At 36.4% G+C, this 25,942-nt stretch overlaps 1 protein-coding gene across 1 annotated transcript in view; it reads left to right on the top strand.

Moving 5' to 3' along the window:
* LOC126966086 (NFX1-type zinc finger-containing protein 1-like) overlaps nucleotides 1-25,942 on the top strand; it is a 50,505-nt gene that overhangs the window by 9,062 nt on the left and 15,501 nt on the right. Inside the window, exons 2-13 of the mRNA XM_050809961.1 lie at nucleotides 4,192-4,272; nucleotides 6,788-6,842; nucleotides 7,471-7,530; nucleotides 9,473-9,541; nucleotides 14,125-14,193; nucleotides 15,912-15,971; nucleotides 17,224-17,813; nucleotides 18,568-18,790; nucleotides 20,307-20,352; nucleotides 22,209-22,434; nucleotides 23,154-23,321; nucleotides 24,938-25,912. Of these exons, the coding sequence (XP_050665918.1) occupies nucleotides 9,484-9,541; nucleotides 14,125-14,193; nucleotides 15,912-15,971; nucleotides 17,224-17,813; nucleotides 18,568-18,790; nucleotides 20,307-20,352; nucleotides 22,209-22,434; nucleotides 23,154-23,321; nucleotides 24,938-25,912 (2,415 nt within the window). The 5' untranslated portion in view covers nucleotides 4,192-4,272; nucleotides 6,788-6,842; nucleotides 7,471-7,530; nucleotides 9,473-9,483. The remainder of the gene's footprint in view (nucleotides 1-4,191; nucleotides 4,273-6,787; nucleotides 6,843-7,470; nucleotides 7,531-9,472; nucleotides 9,542-14,124; nucleotides 14,194-15,911; nucleotides 15,972-17,223; nucleotides 17,814-18,567; nucleotides 18,791-20,306; nucleotides 20,353-22,208; nucleotides 22,435-23,153; nucleotides 23,322-24,937; nucleotides 25,913-25,942) is intronic.

The raw sequence follows: 25,942 nt of genomic DNA, 5'->3' as shown, positions 1-25,942 counted from the left end.
TTTTATTGATCTTTTGTATATAGAAAATAATTATTATTTAACTATAGTGGACGCGTTTAGTAAGATAGCACAAGCATTTAATGTACCCAATAGAAGTACGCCGGAAATTGTTAAAGCTTTAATTAAGTACTTTAGTATCTATGGAGTCCCAAAAAAGATAAATAGCGACCCCGGCACTGAATTCAATAATAATCTAATTAAAGAATTACTGAACTTGTACAAAATTGAAATGCATGTAGGGACACCAAACAACCCCAATTCAATGGGTATTGTTGAACGTTTTCATTCGACAATTCTTGAAATTTATAGGTTAGCAAAATATGAAAAAAGCGACCAAGATGCAGCATCAGTAATGACATATGCTATTATGGCATATAACAACACTATTCATAGCGTAACGAATTTCACACCTTTTGAAATAGTATTTGGACATACAGAATCAGGAAATGCGTTTGATATAGATAGAGATAAAAAATTATTACAGAAATTAGTTCAGGATCATAGGAAAAGACTCAAGGTATTATATGAATATGTAAGCGAAAAGATTATAGAGAATAAAAGTAAAGTGGTAGAGAAAAAAGGCGGTGAAAACCCTCCAGAGATACAGGAAGGAAAAGAAGTTTTCATGAAAACAACTAGGAATCGAAAAGGCAAGGAAATGCCACGGTACGAAAAAGCCAAAGTTATAGGGAAAGTTGATAGGAATATTGTACCGGTAAAATTAGGGAAAAGGAATACAAAAGTAGCAATAAAAAACGTAAAACGCCCTCCACGGGTGGTGGCAAGCAGTCTTGACGCTCCTGGTCCTAGTGGAATCAGCAAGCAGCGTAAACCTGCAAGATATGAATCAGAATCCGGGAATAGCGCCGTTACGGATAAGCAGTGATTCAGAATAGCCAGTGGACTATTTTTAAGACGTTAGATGTAGGAACTTTAGCTAAATACTTAGAAACTAATATAAACCAGTATTTTAGATTAAAAGATATGATTTACTCGCAAAATGAGTATCATAATGAACTTGTAGGATTAGCTTCACAGATTGAATCTTTTATGCAACTTACAAAAGATAGATTTAAACAAATTATGCCCAGTAAAAGGCTAAAAAGAGGCTTAATAAACCCGTAAGGTTCTATTATTAAATTAATTTCAGGCAATTTAGACAATGATGATGCTATTAGATATAATTCCGAGATTACTCATCTCAAGGACAGAGAACATTCGGTAGAAAGAAAACTGTCACTTATGCAAAAGGCTTTCGATAAGCTTGTTAATGTTTCAGATTATTTAAAACATAACTTACTTCGACTGAATATTAAAACTTCGCAGCTACGAACATTGCAGTATAATCAGTCAACAATACATAATATAGTCAGTCAAATGAATACTCTTTATCAAATCTCAAATAACTTTCGAACTATCTATAATGTAATACAAGAGATAGAAACAGCAATAGCCTTTAGTAAAATACATATACTTCACCAATCTATAATCAATTCTACAGAATTATTTAATATATTATTAGAAATAGAAAAATATCATAGATTAGTGTATACTGTAGGTAAAGACAACCTAATGAAATTAGAAAGTACTATAGTTCTTAAATCGTATTCTGATAATAATAAGTTAGTTTTTGTGTTGGAAGTTCCCCTGTTAGACACGATCACATATAATTATTACAAAATTATCCCGATACCTATATATAATCCTATTTCTTTAAAAACATCTGTTATAATTCCCGAGTATCCTTACCTCATAGTGAATGGATTGAAATACAGACCCGTGTCAACTCCATGCCAGCAAATAGAGAATGATCGAGTACTTTGTAAGGAAGATAACATCGTGCAATACGCTGACACTACGTGCATAGAACAAATAATGCTTCTTAAAAACTATTCTTCATGTCATAAGAATGTTGTACAAATAGAGGACCTTAGAAGTCACCTAGTAGCAAATAGAATATGGTTACTTTTCACAAAGAAAAACGTAATTCTTACTGAGACCTGCAAAGAGGAAGCCAGGAAATACAACCTAAAAGGAACATTTTTGGTAATTCCCAATGAAAGCTGTGAAACACAAATCGGCGACAAGATTATCAGTAAAGTAGCTGAAACAAGGACACCCGAGGTGAAATTGCTGCTAAATCCTGTAACGATGCCAGAGCTGCAACAAGAAATCAGAATAGAAGACAGCCAGGTCGACCTTCGCGGTGTAGACCTTAACGATATCAAAGATATTCTCAATAGTGCAAAATACAATAGTGAAAGTGGTGATAAAAATAGAATTTCAGTGACCCAGGATATAAGTGTATGGACAATAAGTATCATAGTAATAATGTTTGTGATTTTAATAGCCTTTGTATATTTTAACTTCGAGGAATTGGTGCGAACGATGGAAGACGATCTCAGGTTATACACCTACAATTTTTTGTTCGTTGTTAGGGATGCAGAGAATTTTTTCAACCCCGTACCACCCACAGAGAAACGTCAAATTCGAGAGATGGCATCGTTCGTTGAAAGTTGCACTTACAGTCAGATTAGCAGAAAACCTTGTTCGGTTTGAGAGCCGCCGGTAGAAGCGACGAAGATGTGATGTGTGTCCGGTAGACATGGTTTTAGGTCAAAAAAAAATTATACTTGGTAGGTAATTTTTTCAGTGAGGTTAAGTCCATCTCATCGAGTGCATTTGTCGAAAAATTGAGATTAGTAAGTAGTCACAAAACGAAGTTACGAGCAAATAACGATTAATGTCAGTCTTTCATACATAAAGATTTCAAGTAATTCTCACCTTTTAATTAGAAATGATATAGTTAATAGCAGACACCAAAATACAACGGACCACTGAAAGTACGAACCGACCCGAAAGGACCCGATGCCAAAGAATATAATAGTATAAGTACGGAAGTCTCACTCCGCAAAATCAATTAAAGAAATAGGGACTCTTGCTGTCATACAATAAGCTGTAATTCAGATCGCACAGCGCTACTAATCTACATTTTTATTCACCTAGAAGTTGCCGCTCTTTCTATCACGAGACTATTACCTCTTCTGACGACATTAGGGTTGACTTCTTTATCTAAAATTGTACCTTCCCACTATATGGTCATCTTATAAAAATAGCTCAGTTTTTTCTATAATGTAAATAAATATGTAATCATAATTTTAAATCAATATTCTTTCGTTGTCAAACCTATATTATTTGCAGATAATAATGTATGCGTTGGAAGACCACGACATAGTCAAACCTACCTAGTTTAACCTTAGAGTGCCCCTCCGGTCCCTCATAATAATAAATAAGGCTTGTAGAAATTAATTAAATTAATCGGTAAGTAAGGTTGTTGCGTCTTTTAAGGCGACACTAAATGCCAGCGACCTTGAGCGATATGAGTTCACGGCTGCCGGCCCGTCATCTATGTAACAAAGCCAATATTTTCAAAATTCTTGGGTGGAAAACAGTTTATATGCTTACAATCCTCGTTATTCACTACTAATCTGAATAAATGAACCTACACAAAAAAGTACAAGCTATAAGGATAACTTTTCTAAGAGAAGTACCAAAAAAATGCGTCCCGCCATGCCAAAAAACTTGTTTAACTTCAAAGAAAATTGGTAGTTCAAAAAGGCTCGGCAGTGTTAACTATAACCAACAGCAAGCATCAGCAACGTACAAATAAGACTTAAGGATATGTGTAACAGGATTAAGTAGTGTTCATAGCTCGAAATGCTATACTTTCACCACAAAACTTGTCTAAAAACACCATGTTTGCGTGTTTTCTGCTTACTCTTCGCCTTAATTGGACATTCCTGGTATAACAAAGAACATGCGATACAACCCCAAAAAAATTTGTTAGCAAGGACAGAGTATTTACAACGCAATCTTTTTTTATATTATAACTTAAATTTTTTATGCACACTCCTTGGTACTTGTATTATTTTTGAATGTCATTGTCGTTAATTTTTGTTGGTTAAAATCACTCGTGAACTTGATGTGCAACTAACAAATACGTGACATGTAAATTTTCAGTTGATAGTAATTATACTTATTGAAAATATTTATGTCAGAATCAGATTTAAAAGTTCGCGTAAAACTACAAAGCGTTCCTAAATAGCGGCAGTAGTCTCAAAATCAGCATCTGAATCAGCTACTGTCGTAATTCTTTTAATTCACTGTTTGATGTGTTTAATTTTGTTTCAGCTTCCTATTATATAATAATGTCATCAAGAGGCGGTGGCACTCGCGGGAGGGGTCCCCGTCGGCCCCGCGCGGATTCAGAAGGTAAAAGTGCTTTCCTAAAGTTTTTTTTCTAATGAAAATAAGGGACGAGACGAGCAGGACGTTCAGCTGATGGTAATTGATGCGCCCTGCCCATTACAATGCAGTGCCGCTCAGGATTCTTGAAAAACCCCAAAAATTCTGAGTGGCACTACAACTGCGCTCGTCACCTTGAGACATAAGATGTTAAGTCTCATTGGCCCAGTAATTTCACTAGCAAATTAGCACATTTTCTTAGAGTTATTATAATAATAATTTGGACACACTTTTTACACAAATTATCTTGCCCCAAGTTAAGCATATATAACCTGTGTTATGGGTTACAAGACAATGATATAATATTTAATACAATATACTTACTTAAACATACATAAATTCATATAACATACATATAAACATACATAAATACATTTAAACATCCACGACTCGGAATTATGGCTTATTCATTGGTGTCAAAGTATTTATTTATTACACTTTTTGGACACCACATTAACAAACTAATATAATTTAAATTTTCTATATTAGTAAGTCTAAAATTTTCCAGGTAATGATGACATAAATTTGCTTACCACTGTTTTTGCGGTGTGTTCGGGTTGATTAATTAATTAATTGATTATTTTAATTAATTGAACAAAATTTTTACCATCATAGGTATCTCAAGTAATTGTAATTAGTATCGGCCTATTGAAAGAAACAATTCTTATTTTTTATTTTCTTCGAATGAAAACTGTGTGTCACAACTGGCACACCCTAATTTCTCTATTATATTTTAATAAAATGTAATGGGGAGTTTCTTGCGCCGCTTCTTCTCTCTCAGAGCGCCATTTGTTTCCGAAGCGGTAGTAGTATCTAGTAGTTATTAGAAATTACATCAAAAAGAATTCTAAAGGAATCAATTTTGAGAAAATAAATACCTTCTTAACGTAATACCTATTAGTAACATTATGTGTTATGCAGCAACTTCTTTTATCTCATTGTACAAATAGAAAATCTAAGCACAAAGCAAATAAAGTAAAAACAAAAATTGCCTTGCACTTAGCAGCAGAGCTTAACAGGTCATAATCTATTGCACATAGGAACGAGTGAGACAGATATGGGTTTGGTGGTTTAGTCACAGAACAGAAAAAACAAGTAGAAGTGGCATCATGTCATTTTACCATGGAAACCGATGTCGCCAAACTCACACATTTATCTATTAAATATGTAATATGGAAAATTACAACACCAATATTAAATTTAACTGGCAAGCAATACACACATAATACATAGTTTTTTTATGAGTATTCATCGTTTTTCTGTGTTATAAACCCAGGGCCCAGTAAGACATGATATTTTATAAACCGTACTGCTTCCATACATAATGCGCGTGCGGAAAGAAAATTTCCAAAACAAGCAGTAAAGAATGATTAATAAAAAAAGAAAAGGACTGATGAAGTATTAATAATTTTGTGAGTCTTATGATATTTTATATTATGATGTACATCTGCTACAATGATGGCAAACATTCCCAGAATTTCATAGTTTTCGAACTCATCGTTAAATGAACCATGCGTTGTAATGTTATGGTTCATTTTAAATTGTATATTTTGCATAACACACAAAAAAAATCGTATTTAAAGCGGTAAATTATGATTACCGATGATAGGAATTCCTTCACTGGACATATTTTAATTGCGACTATGATTTCTACAGTCAAAAATGGCACAATAAGGCATGTTTGTATTTTTTAAAAAGATAATTATGCTTCACTTTATTATCAGTGTGACTGTCAAGAGTATTTTCAAACTTAAAGCGTGGCGTTGTCTCATGAATTCGCCTCACAGAGTGGGTACTGCAATTGAGGACAGGAAAGTCTATATGGGGAGTTCCCTGTAAACTTTGAACTAAGATCCAAATTATGCAGGAGGTTCAAAGTTTCTATAAATCCCTTTGAATTGCATTGCATTATTGTTGCAACGCCGAAAAAAGTTCCAAGTGATCTTGGCTAAACTTGTAGGATAGAATACACCAGACCGTGAATAAAGGTGTTTGACCTATTTGCATACAACAAGTCCCAAAAACCAAGATTGTTTGCCTTTGTTTGAACCACTCGTTTTTCAGTAATCAAACGAATTATGTTTTTGCGTCTAAGCTAGTACATAGTACATACTAGTACAGGTACATTTTTATATAGGAATAGTTTAAAAGAGGAAAAAGGAAATAACAGCAAAACCTAAAGTACAGAATACCGTTCCACAAGAAGGTAAAATAAAAAATGAAGTCTGTAACTTGATAAAATATTTTAAGTGTATAATAAAACGTTAGTACAATATGCTACCACAGTATGCATAATCCCTCTTATAAAATATGTTCTATTGTATTTTTCAGTAATAAGTGTATTTACATGTGAAAAGTGATTCCACTACCCTGGGATGATGACCCATATGATTCCTTTGCCACTTAATAATGCATGAAGGCATTTTTATTTGAAAAATCCTTGTTTAGTTTGTTCTAAAAATCTGTGTCTAATATCTGACAGGTATTCAATCGCGCTCACTCGCCTAGCCGAAATGATCCGCATGCCGGGACTGTTTGTAAGCACAGCACACTACGGTATAGTTTTAGTTACTCTATTTAAAGCATCAGAAATGCTTCCATGCATATATGCGTTCACTGGTGAAGTGTTATCCGCAAACAATACTACAGTAAGGTAAATCATTCATGTAAATAAGGAAGAGAATCGGTTCTAGGGCCTACCTTGTGGTACCCCAATACTGAGGAGAGTCTTAGGAGATCTCTTTGCCATTTAGATCGGCCATCTGAATGAAAAAGAAAATTAAAATCAAAGGATCGGGTGCTTCCTGACCAGTGTTGTATGTTGAACACTATCGAAATCCTCAGATAAATCACAGAAGATGCCAAGTGCAACACAGTAGACCACATAAGATACCATTTCATTTATATTATTTCAAGAAATGCCCGAAAAGCGGGACTATGTCTATGCTATGCTATGTTTTTAATTTTGGTTTAATAATCGAGACGTCTTCATCGGCACAGATTCTAATTGATACGGGTCCCTTAAAAAAGGGCTATCACAGACGTAACCCAGTATTCTCATATCCTTTATCCTTTAAGAGAAACGTTAAAACCTAAACATTAAAATTTTTGATTGTGCATCTTCAGTTGGATTAAGTACTGAGTAACGAGTAAAGCATGTTACAGGAACGCAGGCTCGAGGTAATCGCCATCGCGGCGGAAGAGGACGGCAGCACACCGCAGAAGGTAAGAATTAAGAAGAAAAATATTACGGATTAAAATTTGACATTTCCGTTTGTATTGAAACATTGTTTTTCTTAAGTATATTTATTTAATTGAAATATTTACACTCGTTTTATACGTCATTATTTTTCCTTTACGGTAGAAATCTGAGGACCCGGACTCAACTAACTTTGTGAAGTGTATCCTGCTTCTTGTGAAGCATTGGTCAGGCCATTGGTCACCTTGAGACATACGATGATAAGACTCATTAGCCCATGAATGTCACTAGGTACAGCGCACTTCGAACCGAAAAATAATTTTGAATGTTGTGAAGATTACTAATGTGTGTTCGTTAAACTATGATCATCATTTTGAACAAGGTACAGGTGTGAATACTTTAAAATTAGAAGCAACTTATTAGCCTCACAGAATTTGATACTTATTATCAACACTATCGAATGGTGTAATTATACAGGTTGTTTTATTTTATTCAAAATCAACTTTTTCGATTTCTGGCTAGTCTGGCTAAAAACCATTGGTGCAGTTATAATTTTTATGAAAATCGGGGCCTATCCTCATACTGTCGAATTTTCCAATTCACTCCCACTTTAAAAGTCCGTTCCGTCTATGAGGGCTTGTAAATACCTCTTAGGTTATCATGTATATGCTAAAAGAAGTTTTTGAAGCTAAAAGAAGCTTGAGCGGGCGTCGTGTGCCGGGTTGTATCCTTTCCTCAAATATATCGGGTGCTGCTTGTGGTGTCAGGTCCACCTGTTATAGATAGTGTCATTGTATTTGTTCGATGCGATTACTAATTATGACAGTGGTCGCCACCATCATGTTCACGAAGCATACTTACACAAACAATGAATTCAAGCTCTAAAGGTTGATGCATCCAATATAGAATAATTTATAGTTATACAGTTTATTCTTAATTACTTTTTATGAAATATTTGATATTTAAAACGCTTTTAACTTTGAACTCGATTCACATATTAGATGCAGCACCTTACATACTAATTTGTTTTGTATACTACAGCCATAGTAAAATACTCTATTTCAAATCAAATCAAAATCATTTTATTCATATAGGTCACTTATGAATGTCAAAAAATATTTTTTCTTATTGAATCTACCGCTACTTCGTAAAGGGTTGACCTAATGAGAAGAAGTAGCAAGAAACTATTGCCACTCTTTTATATTATGATTTACATTTTCTTCGATTTACAAATCATTTCAATTACAATATAATATAATATGTAAAGTGATGCAACAAACATACTCAAACGTCAAGTAGTCAATGCCTTACAAGTGTAAGCCAAAAAAGTAAATGTAAATTAATACAAAAGTTATTGAGTACAATAGCTGCATCATCCACACATACCGTAAATAAATAAAGGTATTCTGTGAACATTTTTTAAGGGATTATATATTAAAAAATATATATTATATAGTAACTTATAAGAATACGAAGCGGAGCCCCCGGCAACAGGACTATCCTGCCACCACAAGCAGTGCCCGTTCACGAGTTTGACGCATATGCCAGTCATCGCCTCCCTCGACCATATTTTAGGGAAGGGGACGACCCGTCCCATGTCGCCACCACAAGCAGTGACATTTAAGCGAGCATGAGGAAGCCTGTTACGATAGCTCAAGCAAACGACAATAAAATAATCTTAATCTACATATCGTGCAATACTTACCAAATGCTAAATACTATGAATAATATATTGATTGAAAAGAGTGGCCTTTGAGTACGTTCTTCTCACGAGCTCTACTTTTTCCGAATATAACATAGTAGATTCGCTAATTTAAAAGAAATATTTATAGTGACGATTCAAAAGCGCTTAGTTGAACCCTAATTGAATAATGTTTATTTGACTGTGACTGTGATCTAATGTTCAGACTTGTCTTAATTTTCGCAGCCTTTACAAGGGGCTTGATTTAATTTTACTTATTTCAATAGGTGACTCAGGAATGGGTGTTCCGGGGGATCGCTATCAAAGAGGACGAGGACGGCAGCGTCGATCAAATGGTAACTTTATTTCGATTGTTGTCTATGGCTTATTAGCATGAAAAACCGTTCTTACTTCTAGCTTTAGCTAATAATAATAAATAATTTTATTTCAGGCGACAAAGCCCATAAAATAATAACCTTATCGTCTAACATACATGTAACTTAAATCTACGTCACATTTTCGCGGCGATGTGAAGCGCGGGTTCGGTAACTTCCGGCGGTCGGCGACGTCCGCGATACTTGCGGAACACGACCGCCTTCGGCCACAGCTGCACGTCCAGGAAGGTCGATAAATGTTCTGTCGGGACGCGAACAACAAAAGAGTTGAAGTCTACTGCGTGACGCGTCACCAACTTTTCGACCCCCAACCGGAACCTTGTCTTCTCCAACAAGTACAGAACAATGTCGGAAGCCTTGGTGGTGTGGTGAAAGCGAGCGACGTAGATATACGTCGCTGGGATTACGAAACGCAGGAGCTGGTTCAAAACTCGCTGGCGAAGCAATGCATGCCCCACGTCGTATGTTGATGATATTGGCCTCTATTGACCTACTTACAACAGTACTGTTGCGCAACGTCGCAACTTCAGCTTGTAGGTCCCTGATAGTTTTCTGAGATGCCTCTAATTTCAACACTACATCTGCCAGGCCTGCCTAGCGGTCTGTGATGTCCTTCAGCAACCTGGTGACATCGACATGGTCGAAGGTAACGGGCGGTAACTTGTTCAAGTTCCTTGCCACGAATGACGGCTTTCAGGAGATTTATCATGACCTGAAGACTTCTCTCTCCCCTTTCATCCCTCCTGCGGGACGGCATCTAGTGTGTTTTCATCAAAACCTCGTACAGGAGCGTCTTGGCGTTGATGATCTCCTCACTCTTGAAATTTGATGCACAGATCTGGATGATATATATCTCGTCCATACTATCAATTGCGTGCTGAAGGAATGCCAGCAATTCATTGGCTATGAGTTTTCCGGAACTCACAGTCATAATAGCGTGCAGCGGCGGTTGCCGCGCAGGTGAATATAAATTATATTCGTTAGTTCAGTGAGCATGTACGTTACCGAGCGCGCTCGGAACTGAACTCGAATAAAGGTGATCTTACTTCTTATGATAATCTTCAATGCATTACCGAATAGTCGCTGTGATGGATTTTCAGATGGACAATGCAGGCCATTTTCGACCCTCTAGAATGTCGTTGTGGATAAAACTTTTTTTTTTATGATAAACGTTACTGTGTTTCGTTATGAAGGGAGCCGTAGCTAGTGCAGTTACTGGGCAAATGAGACTTAACATCTTACGTCTTAAGATGACGAGCGCAATTGTAGTGCGGCTCAGAATTTTTGGGTTTTTAAAGAATCCTGAGCGGCACTGCATTGTAATGGGCAGGGCATATCAATTACCATCAGTTGAAAGTCCTGTTCGTCTCGTCCCTTATTATCATAAAAAAAAACTATTAATTTTATTAAGTATTTATGTTTTTGTCACTACGAATTATTTACTTAATATTGTCACTATTATGAGCCTTAAAAAAGTAAACCTAGAATCTTATTTTTAAAGTTATATAAACTTTTAATAAACGTATGTATTAGAAATATGGGTAACACTGCTAAGCGTTCTTTGTTATACTACAGGGGTAAACGGGCTAGTGGCTAATCTAATTGAAAGTAAAAATAAAAAACCAACCCATGGTTATCAGCAATACCAGAGTTCTTGACCTCTTTTTTATATAAGGGTAAGAGCCTCACGGGATGGGAGTGGTCATCCGCAACAACAGGTTTCAAGAGATGCGCTGCCTTAACACGTATCGGTTCAGGAAAACAGCAGCCGCTAATTCATTCCACAAAGTGGCTGTACGTGGCTAGAAATTTCTTGGTATTTTGCATTTTGTCGTAATATCCGGTGGTGGAATTGGGCCGCTGGAATCAACCCGAACAGCTCCTCTGAGCACTCCCGTGATAAATGCAATGGAATATTCAGAGAGAACCCATATCTCAACCCAACGCCAAAGTGTCAAGCACGGTTATTGCTAATATCCATGTACGGTTTTTTGCCGGCCTTTGTCCCGTGTCAACCTAGAGTCGAGTCCGACTCCCTTGAGTATGCCCGAAACTTTAAGGTCCGTACGTTATATTTGAGAATACAGCATTATCCAAATGTTGTAAGTTTTCTTAAGTGTAAATTCTGCTAAAATCTGTCTTTAATCAATTCGACACGTGTTTCACATGATCCTATGATTCCACAAAGTGGATGTGCGTAGCAATATATTCCTTGTGAATTCCGCAAACGCTTTGCGGACTGGTATACTGTATTCCGTACTACGCTAACCGAAAGAATCAAGCCTATCGATCGGAGATGATCTGTTGGTGCTCCTAAATAGCTGGGTTTACTAAATATCTTTCCTTATTCACCCTCAAGTCTTCTTAATGCACCGCTAAGCGACACACGCGTACTATCAGCGTCGCGCGGCTATGTCCGACGTGCATAGCCAATTTGCCGATTGTGGATTTTTCAATAAATTTCATTATCTGTCAATTTGAATCTTAGTGTAAGTAAATCTGTATACACAGATATTAGATTGTATAACCTCAACATTTGGAAGTTGGTGGTGGTAATTACTACCTGATGCAACTAAAAATTACGTTTCGTTTGTCGTGATATTTATTTATTTATTTCACACACACACATAGCAACTATCATTACAGGTTATGCGACAGTTACAAACAAACAAGAATAACAAACACAGCAAACAACAATCAAATCAAACTAAAACTAAACATACAATCAAACTACATTACATTACAAATAATACATCACACCAGAAATAGAAAAAACTTAAACATACTACTATTTACCATAACATACTACATATAACAATACCCTTGTGAGTTCACTCCACGTACACTCAAAAATGTCCACTTTGTTGTGGAGTTCATTTATATGGCGAAGGGCTCTAGTTAAAGGCGACTTTGCCAACACATTTGTTCTCGCCATCGGAATGGATAGTAGTGCCGGATGGAGGCGCCTCCACACGTACCGGTCCGGCACACGAAGACTCAAGCAGCAGAGAACTCCCGGGTTGTGCTCCTTCCCGCGCAACAACTTCACCACATACGCTGCTAGAAAAAAATCCCTACGGACGCTCAACTCAGTATACCCAACCATACCCAGCACAAACAGTGTCGGATACATAAGTGGGTAAAATGGGTATACTCCATATAACTTGAAGTATAGGTGCCTAACGAATTTGTTTTGGACACGCTCTAACATCAACCTGTACTTGTCCTCGTAAGGGCTCCATATCGCCGAGTTGTACTCCAGACGACTCCTTACCAGTGCATTATAAAGTACCTTGACGGTTGTGATATTAGTGAACTCTTTAGAGTGTCTCAAAACAAACCCTAAATTTCGATAGGCCTTTTTGCAGGTTTTAATTATATGCTCTCTAAACAAGTCCGATGTAAACAAGACACCCAGATCCTGTATCTGCTTCACGCGCTGCACTGTATCCGTGCCTATCTTGTAGTTATACAATATAGGTTTACTGGCTCGGGTAAAACTTAAGACAACACTTAGCAGGATTGAAGTTCAATTTATTCTCCCTGCTCCAGTCTATCAATTTTGAGATGTCGTCTTGTAGGTGCAATCCGATTTTTCTCTTATTTGGAGCATTAACTTTACGTCATCTGCAAAAAGGAGACATTTGCTGTGCCTTAGGACCTCCGGCAGATCGTTTATCGTTATGATAAATTCAAGAGGGCCTTGACTTACTCCAGATCTCGTAAAGTATGGCGCCGATTCGTATCCATTAAAGTCTACATACTGCTTCCTGTCTCTCATGTAAGAAGCCCAGAACTGTAATGTTTTTGGCGAGCAACCTACATCCGCTAATTTCCTCAGCAATACGTCATTGTCAACAGTGTCAAATGCTTTTCGGAAATCTAGGTAAACCACATCTACCTGTATTCCAGAGTCCATTGCTGGGACAAAATATGTCATCAGATTTAGAAGATTAGTGGCAGTGCTTCGGGCTGGACGAAATCCGTGTTGGGAGTCGCAAAATTGCGGTGACACTTGGGCGTACAGCTTGCGATGTATAGCTGACTCGAACACTTTTGCCGGCGTTGATAGGACTGCCACCGGTCTATACCCACTGACATCTGGTCCCGCTTTACCCTTCGGGACTGGAATAACTCTCATGGTTTTCCATAATTCAGGGAATGTACTATATTTCACGCATGTGTTAAAAATGTATTGAAGAGGCTCAGCTAGTACCCTACTACAATCCTTAATAAGAATGCTGGTATGCCATCCGGGCCTGCGGAAAGCTTTGGTTGGAGGCGCACCAGAGCTTCACTCACTTCCGCCACAGTAAGCTCTTCTAAGTGGACGCGCGCACTGCTAGCCCCGTAGCATGCCGCCGATCCTGCGTCCAAAAGTGGCTTTTCGCAACTGTAAACACTTTCGAAGTTTATGTTTAATTTGCCGGCACTAACTTAACAATGTTCTGGGTAGTTTTAATTTGAAATTTAATTCTTCTTTAAGGTTTTTGGTCATTGTGAGAGATTGTAAAACTACTGACGCCTATTTTATTTTTTTACAGATAACTCAACGACGCGGGAACCGGGCACTGAAAATTATCGTGGTGAAGGTCGGCAACGTTCGGCACAAGGTTTCTGCAATATTATGTTTTTATTTTATTTTATTTTGACAGCAAACAGCCATGTACAAAAAAATGTTCTTATTCTAATACTTAATAGGTAAGGACCACGAGTGCCCACAAATTATAATATAGTTAACTACTTATATAAATATTCTGGAAGTTTTATAAAATTAAGAATAATACATTGCAAAAAAAGTAAAGAGAACAAAAGAAACATTAATTGGTTTTTGCAAAGAAATCATTAATAATAATGATTTGTTAAGGTTCTTAATATTAGCATTAAAGGGATCTAAGTGACACTTTGGATTATTGTATAGTTTCAAACAGCGGTGAAAGAATGCATTTGAAGCAAAATTATATTTAACTCTTTTGACAGCGAATAAGTTATTAGTTCTACGAACACATTTAGTCGAGACTTTGAGTTTGATATTTCTACAAGGTTAGGTTTTATGGCCCGATTTGAATTTGGCGCAGGCCTGTCTCACTCCCCATGTAGGTATCGAAATATTAAGTACGTGCGGTGGCCTCTACAGAGTAGGTCAGCCAGTAGGGACTCACGAGCGAACACGCTAGCTTTGTTGTCATCTACTTCATAGATCCGACCGATATTTAAAAAATGGAGATATAAAGCAAAGCATATTAAAGGTCATTGCGATCCGAATTAAAAATTTGAAGCATCCTAAAGACGCTGAAACAATATAATTTAAAGTGATTATTATTGTAATGAAATTACCATTCATGTTAGTTACCCATTTATTTCCTTTATAATAAGTACGTTTGCCTATGTCGTGGTCTTCCAACGCATACATAACTATCTGCAACTAAAGTAGGTTTGACAACGAAAGAATTTGATTTAAAATTACGATAACATACCTATTTCCACTAGAAAAAACTGAGCTATTTGTATAAGATGACGTTATACTAGGTAGGTACAGTTTTAGGTAAAGAAGTCGACCCTAATGTCGTCAGAAGAGGTCAGTAACGCGATGGAAAGAGAGATATCTTTGTGAATAAAAATGTAGGTTAGTAGCGCTGTGCGATCTGAATTACACCTTAGTGTATTGCCGCAAGAGTCACTATTTCTTTATTGATTTTGCGAAGTGAGACTTCCTTTTTTTTATAAAAATAAGGGACGAGACGAGCAGGACGTTCAGCTGTTGGTAATTGATACGCCCTGCCCATAACCCAAAAATTCTAAACAGCACTACAACTGCGCTCGTCACCTTGATACATAAGTTGTCGAGTCTCATTTGCTCATTTCAGGTAATTGAATTAAGTTCCGGATGTTGAAAACATGCGCAGCAATGGTGTGCTAAATCACGGCAGATACGAATAAATGAAGAATTTCAGAGTGAAAACTGATAGCTACCATATTTTAATTATTAAATATAGCAGTTAGGATAAAAATACCGATGAAATGTAATCTGATTGGTAGAGTTGCAGGTTGTGGGAGTGTTACCACAGTAAGTTCGTCTTTTTACGTCCGCCCTCTCGATTAATTTAAATCACTGCTTACTCGCTGATGGTTTATAAGCCACCTGGGACGCCACATGTTTAATGTTATTTCGAGTACCTTCTTATTAAGATTTCTATGTCTGTAAGCAATTAGCTTCGAAACGGTAATTTTATTGCTGATTTTGATAATATCTGCCTGGACATGACGTTAATAAGACTTGGGATTGTATGAAAATATCTGTTGGAATAAATATAACTACTTGTTTTAACAGGTTACCCTGTGCCGGAGAATCACAATCAAAGAGGACCAGAACACCAACGTCGATCAGACGGTAATTTAATTTTTATTTCGCTTAAATCGATGTATAGCCGATGTATATGTAATAACTAATATAAGATGTTATGTGTAATAACCCTTAAAAAATGAGACCGTTTTGATCCAACTAAGTACAGGCTACTAACTATATTGCTATTACTTCCCTGCTTTCTATAATCATGGAAAGCATTATCAACCACCTGCTGTTGGTATACCTAGAGGGTCACCAGTTGATCAGACGACCGACAATACGGCTTTCGCAAAGGTCGCTTGGCGAGCGATCGAAAGTAAGGGAGAAGGCCTGACCGTTAGTCTGGTATATAGCAGAGGCCATCGCGTATGGCACAAGGCTCTCCCCTTCGAAACTTCCATCAATTCGGCTTCACGACAGCTTATGCAAGTGTACGAAATTGAAATGTTGATGGTTAATGGTTCAACCCGAAGACTATGTACTCAGTGTGTACACTAGAGTTCTCAAAATCTGTCTGCTATCTCCTACATTGTTTCTTCAGCATATCAACGATATGCTGGACGCCTCCAAAATGCCTTGCTATGCCAAAATCGCCGACCAGTGCCGGAAAAAACTTGTGTCTTCAATCGACTTCTATCTTGAGAAGGTCACAGAATGGTTTAAAATTGCCCCAGTACAATTGAACCTCCAAAATAGTCAAGTTTGTGCGTGACCCACTAAAAATTCCTTTGTCGTATAACCGCTCTTCGATAACAGCTCCCTTAATGCCTCGCCTAGAATCGGAATTCTGGGTCTCGAAATTTCGGGGGATAGCCAATTCTGCGGTCATCTGGAAGGCAAAGCAAAATTGACATCAAGAAAAGAGGGCTCATAAATAGAGCACGGCAATACTTCAAGCAGACCCACATTCTAGCGCTCTACAAACGTCCTACGCTCTTTTGTCCTCCTTTTCCATAAATTTTCTTTCAATGATTGCCTTGGTACTATGTTATATGTAGAGCGAAATTGGTCCAGCCTTTCTTTTTTTTTGATTGAACCCAAAATTCGCAATTAGGCTCGTCACTTAAAGAAGTAACTAGCTACGCCTACGAAGCCTACTGATTAACGGTTAAAAAACGTGCGGATGTGGTACCTACTGAATGGGTAATGGGTAATACTGTGCAAAAAAGACTCCCGCTGATAAATTTCTCTTCATAGTGATTCTATATCTTATCTGAATATTTCAACTATCATAAGTATGTAAGAATAGAATGTGTTTGTCCAAAAATACATAGTGTTACATAGTAATATTTTTTAGGATCGACCGGTGGAACTCCTCAATCAAGCAAGACTGCAGGAAGCCAAAGACATTGTGTTCGATCGATGTCATTTGTCAAGCTGCAATCCTTAGTCGATGCAGACATAAGTGATATTTTCATTGAAATAGCTCATAGTAAAAGACAGTTCATGGAGCTCCTGCACTTGGCGAAGGAAAAGCATGATGTTAATGTTTTGATCTTACAATTAATGTGTAAAGTGGCTCAGTCCACAATGGATCAGTTGAAGCTGCAATTAATTCTCGAGATTTGCAATTCTAGTTTTATACAAGACTTTAGTATGTACCTTCTCAACCTGCCGTACGCGCAGAACAAAGGGAAAAACCACTTGTACTGGAGCAATCCAAATCAATTTTGGGAAAACTTTCTGAATTTTTTCGAATGCGTTAGAAATCTATCGCCATCTACCGCATACACAAAATGCAGACCATTGATAGAAAATATATCCAAGTGCTGTTTAGAGGTATTACGCGAGACACAGGGTTTGGCTCTACCGGACGAATTCTATACAAAATTAAGCCGTCTCCGTGATATGATGGCCAAAAAAGAAGAAAATACTAATGTACGCGAGGTTAGTATACAGTGATGACATAATCAAGCTATTTATATTTTAGTGAATATCGGCATGTCACATTGACATAAGCGTCTGTCAACGTGACATGCTGATATTGTGTCATGTGCCATACTGCCCATATTGAACAGGCGGTATCATCGGAGAGTTAACATGTATAGGCACTTCGATAGGTGGCGGAAAACACTATAAGAATATATGCAGGTTAAAGCTTATAGGTAATTTGATGTATTCCCGTTTAGAGGTGATAGGGGTGACTATTTGCGATAATTTTTACCCCATGATGTAAAAGTGAACCATTCTTGAGTTTTACATCCTGTATACTCACAAAACAAACACAAAGAAGATTCGTGATTCAGTACAGAAGAAAACAGCATTGTCATTCCAAAAAGTCCTATAACAAATGTGTGTCTTTCCGTTGTTTAGCGTTCAGCATCTTTAGACATTACTTATTATTTTAACACGCGTCGATTCTTGTCTAAGGTGTGGCTGACGGTTAGATTATATTGTTATGCAATATTAAAATTATGTGATGGCAGATAGATAGATCATAGATGACAGCTGACAAAAATGGTGTCCGTTCCTTTACTTGTGCCTGTACACTTCAGTTTATGTTTTAGTTCAACACAAGCTAAACAATGTTTTGTAATAGAAAAACATAAACTCCTACCTTCTGGTGAAAATGTGTTTAAATTAGGATGTTTTCTAGTCCCGCTTCATATTTTCAATAACATTTTATATTTATTCATTTTAGACCCGAACTTCAAACAACGCAACGACCGTGGTAGTGGAAGGTGAACCACCGACGTCATTTCGCGAGATAAGTATTCTGCCGACTGAAGCTGACTTATTGGAGGAAGTTCCCTTTGTACGGCCGAATATAGTTGACGGTGCTTACAGTGATATTGAACATTACCTGGACGTTCAGTTTCGACTGCTGCGTGAGGATTGCCTTGGGCCCCTTCGCGATGGCATAAGTAATTTGTCAACTCCTCTACTTTTATCTGTCATTTCTACAGCCACGAACAGTAATATAAGTACATACTCCTCACATGGAGTACTGTTCTCACCTCTGGTCGGGTGCTCCGCAGTACCAGCTTCTTCCATTTGACCGCATACAACGGCTCGAATCATCGACGATCAAGTCATTTCCGGTCGGCTTGATTCTTTAGCATTGCGTAGAGATGTGGGTTCTCTCTGCATAACACACACTGCGGATTACGGCAGGTTTGGAGGAGATAGGGATTTTGCTGCGGGACCGAACTGAAAAAAATGTGATAGTAAAACCGTAAGAAAAACTCCGTGGAATAAAACCGTTAAATGAGACGTGCGCAGGCGCAACAGTCGTATACACAAGCGAGTAGTGTATAATACCTTTCTCTTTCTATTGGACATTATGTGAGTGCAAGAAATCTTAGCAGGGTTGACAATCTTGTCATTGGCAATCAAGTAATAGATGTAATATAACTTAAAAAAAATTAAGATGGATAGCAACTCTACAATTGTTCCATACATTTATATAACATTACATTTTGGTTGCATTAAACTGTATCGTAATTTAAAAACCCTTCTAGAGATGGCGGTAATATGCATTCGATGACCACGTAACTTTACTACGGCATGTAAGATGGCGCCACGTTCTGTGTTTGAAAATATTTTTACAATTTTATGAAATCTGATTTGAAAAATAAACAATTTATTTAATTAGTGCAACGATAGTTCTCTCATAAAAAATATTTCATTTATATTTATATTTCATTCAATATTTTTACTCTGTGGGTAATGTCAAGTCATGAAAGTTTTAGTAGGTACCTAGGTACTTAGTAACTGTCAACTTAATTTTTTTTAATTTTATAACAAATTTTGACAATCGGTTTGCCATTGCTGCGAATTTCGGTGTCGGATTTTTTTCGTTATCTCTTCTCTCTCTATTACCGGAGCACCCCGCCAATGCATAGTATATACTCATGAATTCATGGACAAGCACGTGCGAATACTCACATTATAGATACATTTTACTCGTGAGTAGCCACGTTTATTTTCATATAATTTCAAATCGTCAATCGTCAAACAATAATAAATAAAGTAAGTAAGTGAACTTACAAGTGACTTGATTGCAATTGACAGTGATAATAGTGGGAAATTACTCATTACACTCATTACTTTTTTTTACAAATTGTGTCGATTCTACATTAGCCGAAGGAACTTCGTTCCTACCTGGTGTCCCACGACAACACATCTTTTTTGACCTCTGCGGATTGACGGTTATAAAAGGTGCAGAATTATTTAGAACTAGTGGACCCGACAGGCGGTGTTTCGTTATTTCCTTGGCAATTCGCGTTTAAAAAAGGCGAGGAGTATTTTTAACTTTTATTTTTGATTTATTAAATTTGTCAGGTACATCTGGGCAAACTATTTGGGTACTGGCGATTTGGGACCCTCATGCGACATAGTTCATTATTTATTTTTTTTATGTGCGGTTTTTTTTTTCAGAACAATTTTTGGCGGAACCAAAAAGGCGCAATTACGATGGAATAAGGTACGTTGAACTGATAGCTTAGATTAGATAACCTGATGGCATTATAGGCTGATCAGATTATCAACCCCTGAAATATGAATTTGACTTTAATCTCAATATATTCTTGATGGTTATGTATGATGTTCATAGGCACATAAGTGAATTTGCTAGAAACTGTTATAACCATAATGCTAACACCAGGAACAGACATAAACTTATAATGCCTACTACTCGGCTTAGCGAGTCGAGTTAGTAAGTCTTTTGTGGGGCGATGTATATGCTTTTGCAACAAGATCCCAGAAAATGTTCAAAGCAAAAGTATTACGTTATTCAAAAGAATTGTTAAAAACGTTTGTGTGGTAGAGATTACTATAAAATAAATGACTTTCTTAATGATAGCACAGATTGGGAATGGAGTGACCGCCCTCAGGCTATTAAATAATAAGTTTAATTGTACAATATTACTTTGTAGACAAATTTTTTTGATGAAAAAAAAGCCCGCTGCGTTTGTTGCGCCCGTTCTTCTTAGGTCTGAGGCATTCATTTTGGAATGGGTGGTAGTTTTTGACTTTCAATAAGTGATGTCACATCCTATTTTGAATAAAATATATTTGAATTTGAAATTTGAATTTGAATAATTGGTTCCTTAAATTGATAGAAATACTGTTGATTATTTCGAGAATGAATAAAATAAAATATTTTTATTTCGTCCTACGTACCTCCTCCTACTATAATTACAAAAATGGCAGTTAATACATTAAGGCACTGGTGTTAAATCGCGAATTTCTAAACTTAATCAATATATAGTAATCATAATAATATATAGTAATCAATATATAATAATCAATATTAACTTCAATATATTTAATCATTAAAAAACGCACATACAAAAGTCCATCTAGCCACATTTATAATTTGACAATAGCTGTTACAAAGAAAGATTGATGTCCGCTTACACTACATATGCCAAAAAGATACCCTAGAGCAGATGTCTAGGTCCTAAAGACAAATTTTAACAAATCAAATTTATTTGAGGGATCTTAACATTTTATTATCCAGTTACCGAATTATTTTATGTAAATAAAAATATTATATTTGAGTGTTTGTTTCTCTCATTATAGGTTACCTTACCTTATTAGATCCAAACCAATAAATAAACTTACAATCATTGGCCTTTATGAGTGTGATTTTTGACAAAAAACTCCCACTGAACAGATCTCGATAAATCTCGAGAAAATAGGGACAGACTTACAACCGTAAAACTTATAGCAACCCTCTTTTTCGACAGGGTTTAAAAATACCTTACTGCTACTCCACTCATGTCACTGTCCAAATCGGGTTCTTAATTCAACATACGCAGCTTAAACTGACTTAACTTTACCAATAATATTTTAAACAACTGGAGTAAACACAGAAATGCATAGATATGGCAGTCGCAGCTTATTGTGGTGTAATTTGTGGCATGTGCCATATTTCGGCTTTGTTTTTGTATGACATAAATTGCCTATATCATAGGTTTTCAACGTGGGCGATAACGCCCCCTTGTGGGCGTTTGAGACTTTCGGGGGGGCAATAGAAGACCCAGAGCAAATTAGGGGGCATTGAGATGGCGCAGATGGGGCGTGGGTAGATATAAAATATAGTCTTAAATGGCAAAAAAATACAGGAAAATACTGCGCGTGCTCAAAGTGCGCGGTGAGCAAAATAAGGTTGAGAAACTATGGCCTATATGTATAGAACGTCATTGGGTATTGTAATTGATATGAGCAAAAATATCTTCATAGATTTTATTATTTTACATTGGATATTTAACACATAATTTTTATTACTTGATAGATCTTTACTTTCGTCTCGTTTATCTATTTTCCACATTCTAGAGTATACCACAAGGTGGTCTTCACGGAGCCCTATGTGTCCAATATGACGTGTGGCCACGTTGTTCAGCTGAACAAGGAAACATGCAAAAGATTCCAGTCAATAAAATGGCAATATAATAAACGCTTTCTGTATGGTTCTCTAGTCATATTTGTGAACGAAGAAACCAAGACGTTCATCGTAGCTACGATACTTGATCGACAAGTTTATAATTTAATAAATGGAAAGGTAATATTTATACAAATCAATTGGTTATTTTTAATATTTACTAGTATCATCTATATGAACAAGAAGATTCATATTAGAAAGGTAAAGCCGTGCAATATGTGACGAGCAGTGAACGCATATAAATCATGGAAGCAGTCTTGCTATACTATACTCCGTTGATTATTAGCGCAAGAAGTTACACAATAAAGCCACAATACAGTTTACTATCAATGTTGAAAAAATAGTGTTATTGGTACGCGGCTTTATAAATAATTCGATTACAAACTCAGCTATTCTACCATCGTCCGGTCATGCGCGCTCGCCATAATTACGGTATAATTACCGTGTCAAACGCGCGAACCAATAATTTGGTTCGCGCGTTTATACGAGTACATACACAATACACAAACAATACAAGAGAAGACACAATAGAACATAAAAGCAATTAATATTAACGCGCTCTGGTATAACTTTGAAATATATACCTTCCTTCACTCAAGTGACAAAATTAAAATAGGATAAATAGTACCTTTTATCGTATTTTCAAAATCAGTGGGGCCCAAGCCCAACTGATTTTGAAATCGAATGAAATGATTTGATTTTGAAATTAACATACGATATACTTTATCCCAATTCACGGTCTTCTCAAGGGAGGTTTCGATCAATAGCAGCGTTCTTTCGCTTTGTTTTTATTTCTCAATCGCGCTCGTCTTTTTATTACTCAATATATTTTTTTTCAGATTCCAGTGTTGGTAGTGGGAAACGAGGAAAATCTGTCCTATAAAGATTTTTATACTATGTTGGAGAGTGAAGTTTATTTTGAACCTTACTTTCACGTGCTCAATGTCCTTAAACATCCTTCGTTTGCAGAAAATATGAGCATGAAGAAATATATTGTAGATGTGGATGTATGTATAATATATTTGAACATGTTTTGCAGTATTTAAAGTCAAATAGCGTCATTACATATTTTTTTTTAAATAACTGAATCTACCATGTGTTCGGAAAAAGTTAAGCTCGTGAAAAGAACATACAAGAAACTCAACGGCCACTCTTTTCTATAAATGTATTTAACAATGGTACAACCATATACAAAACAAATTAGTTTGTAAGAAGTACATCCAATACACAAACTTATTACTAATGTTATAAGCGATTTAAATATCAAATATTTCATAAAAATTAATAAAGAATAAACTGTATAAATATAAATCATGCTATATTCGGTTTAAAGAACTTTAATATCTCATTAAGACTGTCGTCACATACATGAGAACATAAAATCAGTGAGTGAGAGGCGAATTTGTTCTTTGCTGCTTTCCGGTTTTATCCGGTATATTGGATGCATCAACCTTCAGAGCTTGATTCATTGTTTGTGTAAGTATTCTTCGCGAACAAGATGGCCGTGTTTACTGACATGATATGTAATCGCATCCAATAAATACAATGATTTCTTTACTATAACAACAGGTCGGCCTGGCACCAGAATTAGCAACCCATTCGCGAGTTGACGCATGGACCAGCCATCGTTGCTTAGAATTACCCACGATAGCTTACACTATTTTAGGTGCTCCATATTCTTTCAGATGTTTGTTTGTCAAGCATTGTACCAAAATTTTTGCGTCGCAATTATCACACCATCATTCAACTAGCAAATAATTCACATGTCAAACGTGTCCCTTGATGTCGTTTCGAGTAGTAGATTTTGACTTTTAATAGATGATTTAGAATTCCTACAAAAACACGATATGCCATGACCTAAACCTTATACATCATTATGTTTTTTCTCCCCACTACATATTAATAAGAATTGCCATCTTTCATACATATTGTCTAGCCCCGACGTCGGCATAGCATAGCCTACGCCATGGATGTTAGACAACAATCCATGATTCGGAAACAAATCTTAATATTTATCATACAAACGTTTGTACCTACCGGGATTGGCACCCGTGCCCCTAGCTCAGTAGTCAGGGCACTAACCACTGGGCTATATAAGTCTTCATCAACATAAGTACCGCTTTGCTTAGAATCCTTTTATTTAAATCTTTCTTTCATTTAAACAAGAAACAAACACTATAAGTAATATAAGCTAAAACACGACCTTCCTAAAATAATAAATGACACATCACAGTAACACACAGTGTTACTCGCAGATGCGTGTTATTAACATGGGTGGTAGTTTTTGACGTTCAATAAGTGATTTTAAATCCTATTTTGAATAAAAATATTTGAATTTGAAACATGTGCCGTACTATTATTATATCTACACTCATGCTTTAAATGCTCTTCTAAAGATACTAAAACAATAAGCTGTGTTTTAGAATCTTTTATAGAGGATTCATATTTTGGGTGTTGATAAAGTCTTGTATGCAACTGTTGATAATCAGGTATTAAAACACTCATGTGATACTATTATCAAGCGGAGCCTCGTGTGATAAACCCACATTCATTTAATACCCATTATTACACAACAGTTGCATAAATAACTATAACCGTTACTATTTAATATTTTTAATTACAGCCCCAACCAAATCCACCGCAATATCTGATCTCATATACAGATTATGAAGTAGAGACAGAAGATTCTAACAATCACTATTTCGAAGTGTTGAACTTTGCCACATGGCCTACCTGTCAACAGTTAAATATGAATCAAAGTCAATATGAAGCCTATAAATTGGCTCTTACCCATGAGTTTTCTGTGATACAGGGACCACCGGGTACAGGAAAAACTTACTTAGGTATAAAGATAGCACAGACTTTACTGACTAATATAAAAATAGATAGATGCCTTATGCTAGTCATATGCTATACTAATCACGCCTTAGATCAGTTTCTTGAAGCTATTTTGAAGATAACTGACTCGGTCGTACGAATTGGAGGGCAATCTCGTAGCGAAGACCTTAAGAAACATAATTTAAATGAATTAAGGGCGTCATCGAAAGGAAATAATAGTAAACATAATTCCTTACTACGTGAGAGGCGATTTTCCTTTAATGAATGTGAAAGGAGCATGAAACAGTTACAAAAAAACATTACCTCCTTGAGCAGTGGTATCGTCCACAGTTGTGTTATAAAAAAATACGTTGCGAAAAGTTGCGCAAAACTTGGATCTATTATACAAATATATGATGCTGAACAGAGGGAAGGAAAAAGCTCAGAAGACCCTTTATCAGTGTGGCTTTTCCAGTTTAGTACAATGAATTTAGGAAATGATCTGGTTAGGGCAAAACAGCTATTAGAGAAATATGAAGAATCTCTGAAAACAGAAAAAGAGGATAAGAAGCATAGTTTAAAAAATGGTGATACCGTGATTGATGAACTGGAAGATGAAAATGTATGTCAATTAGTAGATATATGTTCATCGACTATAAAACAATTAATGGAGTTATTAAAAACAAACTTTTCAGTAATAGAAAATTCTTCAGCTATGCAACAAATAATTCCAAGTGAAAATTGTATTAAATTTGCGTTTGCAAGAATAGAGACATTCCAGGTCAGTATCATAATTGGACGATTCCTGAAA

The sequence above is a fragment of the Leptidea sinapis genome, chromosome 9 (assembly GCF_905404315.1).
Source record: "Leptidea sinapis chromosome 9, ilLepSina1.1, whole genome shotgun sequence".
NCBI classification, from domain to species: domain Eukaryota; kingdom Metazoa; phylum Arthropoda; class Insecta; order Lepidoptera; family Pieridae; genus Leptidea; species Leptidea sinapis.
Note: the sequence above shows the minus strand (reverse complement) of the source record. Positions and strands in the feature narration are given on the sequence as shown.